Genomic DNA, 6707 nt, shown 5'->3' on the forward strand with positions numbered 1-6707 from the left:
TTTCCACAGCTGGCGGTTCCTGACGATCTCATTGTTCGATAGGTCCACTCCTGTACTCAACCGTATCGTACTCGCGTTCACAGCAGCTGCGAGTTGCCCTCGACACTGTTGCCAGCCTGGACGCATACTCCTCGAGTAGGCCGTGAGGACCCACCCTCAAGAGCCTTCCCCAGAGCTTGCCGCAGCAACCTGTTGGTGTCTCCCATGCGCCTCCACCTCACTCCCCCTAGTGCGACTGTTTCACCGTGTTCACCCCTCTCAACCAAAGTCATCAATGCCTCCTCACTGCAACGCCACTTCCTCCACCACCTACTCATCATCACCGTCTTCTTCGCTCCGCCCCTCAACTGCCACTTTACCCCTCAAGAAGAGCCTGCAAACGCTGGCCCTTAGCCTCCTCTATCCACAACCTCTCTGCGGTAGCCACTAGCAGCTCTCCCACGTCGAAACCATCCTCAGGTACTTTCTTCCGTACCTTGTCAAGTACCTCTTCCAGTGCTGCGGGTGGTGTGAACTGAGGGATGAGGGTCAGTAGATCCCCATTGATGTTGAGGTGTACTTCAGGAAGACCCTGTGATATAGCCTGCAGACTCTTCTCGAATGATCCTATCTGGGCCAACAACCGCTCAACTTGGCTCTTGTGTAGGCGAGTAGCCTCAGCCATCTGATACATGGACAGTCAGCAAATATATTCAATGACCCTCAACAACCCATCCACCGCCCCTCTCCCCCCAATAAGACTTCTATTAATGTTTTACACAGAAACACTTCTTAAGATTTTCCGAGCTGCTCAACCCCCCCCCCCGCCCTACATGAACCTTCAACCTCTCATTAGCCTCCTCTACTGTAGCCAGCCTCGGATCGTATTTACCCATCGCTACTTCCTATGAACATACCATTACAGAGGACCGCACGAATACCCACCTCAGCAACACTGCTAATTTGAGTTCCCTTCACGTGCTGCAAACTCGCCGCCCTTTGCTTCTCCGATGCCTTCAACTGACCCTGGACCCGAGTGAGGGCGTCTTGGAGCCGTCGCCCTACCGATGAGACCACAATCGCCGCCGCCTCCCACAATTTGCTATGATGGTGTTGATATTTATTCTTGCGTATTTATACAGCTGATATCTCACCGCGTGCTAGTGCTACCCTAACTTACCATATACTCATAATTTTAGAACTAAATTGGAGACTGAGCGTTCTCAACGACTCTGTGTGGGTTGAGTTGTGATGATTAATACTATTCACTACAGTGTTAGTTCGGGAAGCTCTCCCTTCCTATCACAGTCCTATTCACTACAGTGTTAGTTCGGGAAGCTCTCCCTTCCTATCACAGTCCTATTCACTACAGTGTTAGTTCGGGAAGCTCTCCCTCCCTACGAGTTGTTTATCGCCCCCTTACCTACGACCACGCTCCTTCCATTCAAGACTATCCCCTCTCATGAGCGCCAAACAGTCTTCACATGATCGATAAACGCTCGACAGACGATTGGGTGAAACCGGCAATCGGGAGACTTCACAGAGTAGATCAAGTCGACCCCCTTCTTCTCCTCATCCTCACCTCTCCTCTCTGAAGCATCCAAGGCAATGGCCAGCCGCTGAGCTCGAACTCTAGCGTCGTACTCGAAGCGGACTAGAGTCAGCACTTTAGCCGTCAGCTGTTCAACTCGTCTCACAAGCGACGCCTCGTCTCCCCTGATCAAAGAGCACCGGTCCTGTTTGGGACCTATTCCGTATCTTGCAACGCCGAACCAGAGGATTCTCGCCTCCCAATTGCCTTACTGCGACGCTCCCTCCTCCGTAATAGCCGACAAACTTCTCTTAACTTCTTCCACTTCAACTTGTCTGAGCCCCGAGTCCATTCCAATACCACTCCTCCCCCAACTCTCACCTCTGCTCCAGCCGCCCCTCCAACTCCTCCTTCCTCCCCTCCAACGTCGTCCTCTCCCCTTCCCACTTCTCCTGTGCCAACCTCCATTCCTCATACACCTACCCCTACCTACTATCCCCACCCCAGTATCCCTCCAATACTCACCTCATGCAGCCTCCTTATCAGCCGCTCACGCTCCTCACCTATGCCTCGTTGAGCCCCCTCCAGGTCAGCACATCTCTCCTCCAGCTGGGCTACACAAGCCTGGCGTTCTTCACATGCCGCAGCCAGCCGCCTCGCTTCCTCCTCTGCTGAATGTGCCTATTGCCGACGAGTAATCCTTATGGGAGATATTTCAAAATGCCTCAGATAAGCTGGCCGAATCAAACCAACTGCCGCGACTACTCATCCGTGAATTTCAAAAAAGCGAACCGCGTCGGACATCTCTCAAAATCAATTGACGAACCGGTTGGGTACACAAGGAAAGCTTCGAAAAGTATACGGTATGTCTCGTAACTCCGAGTATGAAAAGTTAGTAAGGCAGGGCCCTTTTTTGATTCGACCCCATGCACATGAGTTTATCAATACGTTGCAGACACGGCGGTGGCTGCGGTGGCTGCGGTAGTATACTTTTGTATGAGAGAACTAAGCCCAGCTATTGTCGAGTGTAAATGAAAAGGATCAGTCCAACCTCACCCGAGCCGTCATTGCTTTCATCTCTGTCTGCCACTGTACCAAAGTATCGTATCTTCCCTGCTCGGCCGCATGCAGCTGTCTCCGGAGCTCTGCTACAAGCTTGCTGTTCTCAACCTGAGTCGACATTTGCTCTACCCTACAGTAAAAGTGAGACATATCTCTCCAGCGTAGATGAGAACCTTCCCCTGATAGGACCAAAATTTTTAGCCTCGGAGATTCTAATACAAATTTATTGAAAAAAAAATCCCAGTCGAGAGCAAAAAGTCGTAGCCACTGTCCGGAAGTGTAGGAAATTTCCAGACAGCCATGGCCTCACCCGATCAAATCCGCGGAGGAACTCCTTCACTGGCCAGGTAATTTCAAGCTCCTCAGGAGTCTGCGCTTCTCTAGTAGACTGCGGTGGATTCTTCCTGAGAATCTTCAGGTTGACGTTGAAAGATACGGATTAGGTTCCCCCTACCGATCCAGCTCGGCCTGCAGTTCCTCTATAGCCTCATCGCGCTGTCGTAGAGCCTCCTTCTCCGCGAACTTACAACGCTGCATGTCAACGCCGGCCTCAGCCAGTTGTCCTACATGCACAGCTCCATACAAATACTTCCACCGCACAACAAGACATAGCTACACCCCTCTAATGGTCGAAGAGCCCTCACTGATATCGAGCGTGAAAGAAAAGCAAAACAACGTGTTAGCCCTTGCGCAAGTCAGTTATGCATATACCACAAATGCTATTATATATTGCCGATTGTCGATTCCCCTACTCCTCAGTTCATGCGCAGCTGCTTGGTGATCTACACACACAGTGGGTCCCGTATCCTTCTGCTGCTGCTGCTGTTCCCGGAGGAACTGCAACTCGCGGCTCTCGAGCTCTGTAGCCAGCTGCTTTGCACTGAGGATGAGATGCAGTGTTGTCAGATTCCTCACCACATCATGTGAATTTATTCAGAGTAAAAGTATTCAAAAATCAAAATTTCCCCAGAATTTTCATACTGTCACTAGCCCACGTAGTTGTCCATGTCCACGCCGACGGCAACCATCACTTCCTCCTCCAACAGCCTACCACTCCAGTTCCTCGGCGAGCCTCTCCACTTCTCCCATCAATGCCTCCTTTTCCTTCAATAGGTCTTCCCTCGAGTCCTCTTCTGTCTGCATCTGAGGCAACGGTCATACTCTAGAGCATCGTTGGTAGTACCGACTCACCCCAACCGTCTCGACGGCGAGCCGCCTCTTCTTTTCAGCCGTCATCTCCGCTCGCAAAGTGGTCACTTCCTGGCGACTGCTTTTCAACTCTTCCCGGGACGATACCTCCGCATTTCGAACAACTTCGAACTCTGTAGCGGCCGCATCGTTCAGTGCTTGTAAGCGACGAACCTCGACCAAACCAAAGTTACAATTTCATCTCGACACCACCCAGTAGAGAGGTCGAACCTTCTTCCTCCATATAAACAGTGTTTTACTCTAGCATGGCAACAAAGAGCGACTTTAGATTCCTTTCCGTACACTTCGCGGGCATTTTGGAAAAACGAGGAAGACACTTAGCCGTTATAAAGGATAAGTCACTGGATGGCCACATGTAGCACTCACCTCAGACTGCAGACGAGCAGACTCTGTGAGCAGCGACTCGAACCTAGTCTGCATGGCAACCTGATAGTAGTGAGGTCAGTGAGCAGTGTCGGGGGAAAATATGCACATGGTCAACTACATGTGTCGGTGACAATATAAAAATTGTGAGTACATTCTGGGAAATTCAACGAAATTCTTTCATCCGAATTAGCTCTGAAAACTCGTGAGCTCAGCTAAGGAAACCATACATATATTCCAACACTGCCAGCGAGCAGGCCAGGACGTGAGTGCTCTCACTTTCTCTTCAGTCAATGACGCTTTCTCCTCATCCCACTTCACTTTATCAGCAACCATGGCCTCCTTCTCTTCCTTCAGTTTAGCGATCGTCTCGTCCTTGCTTTGGAGGACCTGCAATTCTACAACGCTCAATCAGGGACCTCAACGGCTTGCGATCACGCCTGCATGATTCCCGGTGCAGCCGATTCTGAATAAGCTACTAAAAGACCTGGTCCCACCAGTAGAGCTGCTTCGCTCCGCCGACTATGTTCCAGTTTTTCAGCATGATAGTGCTGCATCGACACCGACGCTCTCTCCAACAGAACTTGGTCCCCCGTCGAGTTGCCATCAGAATGCTCAGTGGAGGGGCTCAATACAATTCCCTCTCTCTGCAGGGTCGAGGCGTCTAGGAGAGACCCCTTCGCTGTAAGTAGAGCTCCACCCCGAGCAAGAACCCCACCATCATCCTTCTGGAACAGCAGTTGCCGCAACTGCTCTATCGTCGCCTCCGACTTGTCCCTCTCTCGAGCCAACGTGCCTGAGTAGAAGTAGCTGCGACGTGGTAGAGGGTATGGCCGGGACCTTCAAGTGTATCCGCCCTGTGCTTCGCAGCATCCCTCTCATCCTCGCTGAGTATAAGCCTCTGCTTGATTGTATCTAGCTGCTCTCGTAGTAGCTCCTCTATGGTGTTCATATTGGTCATACCAGGAGAACAACTCCCCGTATCTTCCTACCAACAAAGATAGGAAATAGGCCTGGAGACTTTGGGAGAAACAGAGTCTACGTCTGCACTACACTATCAACACGCCATCTTCCCAAGTCTCTAAATCGATGCGGAACACCCTGTTGATTTCGACTACTGCAGCATTGTGATGGACAGATATTAATGCACTTAACGTCTCTCGCGGCATGGATATAAGATCTTCTAGTTGTGATACGTCGCGACCAAGCCGATAGTTCAGTGTGGGGATATATCTTAGCTTCTCTCAGCCGAGCTCAGGGGAATTTGCACACGACTGCGAGTAGGAGCGCACGAAACACTACGACAATTCTCGGCGATTCTCTCGAACACTAGGTCGATACAATATCCTAGCCCGGCATCCCACCATGTTTCCGACAATGAAGCAGCGAGTATTCTATTCGATAAGCATACGAATCATACAGGCAATAGACGATTCGCGTTTCCCCTCCCCCTCCCCCTCTCGTCAGCTCATTGATTCATATTAACAACAAAAGCACCAGTTTCTCAAAACAGTCATCAACTAGAGAGAAAATAGCATGCTTAGATACTCTTTGAGGTCAGCAGTGCTGACCTCCGAGTCAACTCAACAGCGAAGGGACCAATCAAGCTTCTTACCATCGAAGTTTCCACTCTGCAAACATGGGCTTATCGCAGCTTCCCACTCAAAACTCATCAACTCATTGTGGAGTGACTCCACCACTTCGTGTATGGTAACACTCAATGGCCTGAGAGAGATCAAAATCACCCAGGCGGAGCGATGCAGATAATGCCATAATTATAGTATCTGATAGCATTGCCATCAGTTGAGCAGTCGAGCGGCACGATATTGATGGCGGGAATGATTGACGGTAGCGATATCATCCAGGACTTACTAGCTTGAACTTACAGTTGCCTGCTTTGGCGAAGCAGCTTCGCTCCGCCTGCATGTAGCCTATGAGCCTATGAGTTCTCCTACATGTAATATGAGAAATGCTCATACTCATTGAGAATTGAATCGCCGTGGACCATTGCTGACAAGAGTCTGTTGGACAGGAATATGTGGATACTGGTTCGGTGTATGGTGTAACAGACGTATAATGGTAGAAATTTAGTGATACTAGGATAGGGGGAATCACGTTCTGAGGGGAATGGGGGATGTGTTCGACAATTCGTGAAAGGTTCATTCTCTAAATTGAAAACTCACTTTGAGAAAGTTATGCATCGCTCTCAAATCTGGCCCAGATCGTCGGGATCCCCAGATTATCTGGGGATCCCCGGGATCCGATCCCGACGATAGTGAATGCTCTATAATAATACTTTATGAACATTCTTATACCACTGGCACACTGCGCGTTGCCTGGTTTCCTGATACAACGTAGATCATTAAACGTAGATACAAGCAGAGCCTGGCTAAGACGCTGCGCTCCCAGAAAACAGAGTCTATGTATTAGCTATGTATTATTCACATGCCAAGTCGCCCACGAATAACGTTGGACGTAAAGGATATTCAAGCGATAATACATGACATAATACTACATGCAACATTCTCGCCCTTCGCTTCACAAAACGGTTACACAGGGAGAA

The 6707-nt window shown here is 50.0% G+C and overlaps 1 protein-coding gene across 1 annotated transcript; it reads right to left on the minus strand.

Annotated features, from left to right (window-relative positions):
- Positions 1-355: 355 nt before the first annotated feature.
- Pmar_PMAR013048 (merozoite surface protein 3B, putative) lies at positions 356-5105 on the minus strand (the record flags this gene model as incomplete). The annotated part of the gene is made up of 17 exons (XM_002779931.1): positions 356-664; positions 813-884; positions 925-1040; positions 1562-1695; positions 1783-1845; positions 1892-1989; positions 2036-2191; positions 2567-2680; positions 2883-2976; positions 3027-3135; positions 3325-3452; positions 3624-3715; positions 3764-3934; positions 4148-4207; positions 4424-4534; positions 4642-4940; positions 4985-5105. The coding sequence occupies 17 exons, from the start codon at positions 5103-5105 to the stop codon at positions 356-358; spliced, it is 2247 nt and encodes a 748-aa protein (XP_002779977.1).
- Positions 5106-6707: the final 1602 nt, after the last annotated feature.

Source organism: Perkinsus marinus (assembly GCF_000006405.1).
Source record: "Perkinsus marinus ATCC 50983 genomic scaffold scf_1104296945006, whole genome shotgun sequence".
NCBI classification, from domain to species: Eukaryota; Perkinsozoa; order Perkinsida; family Perkinsidae; genus Perkinsus; species Perkinsus marinus.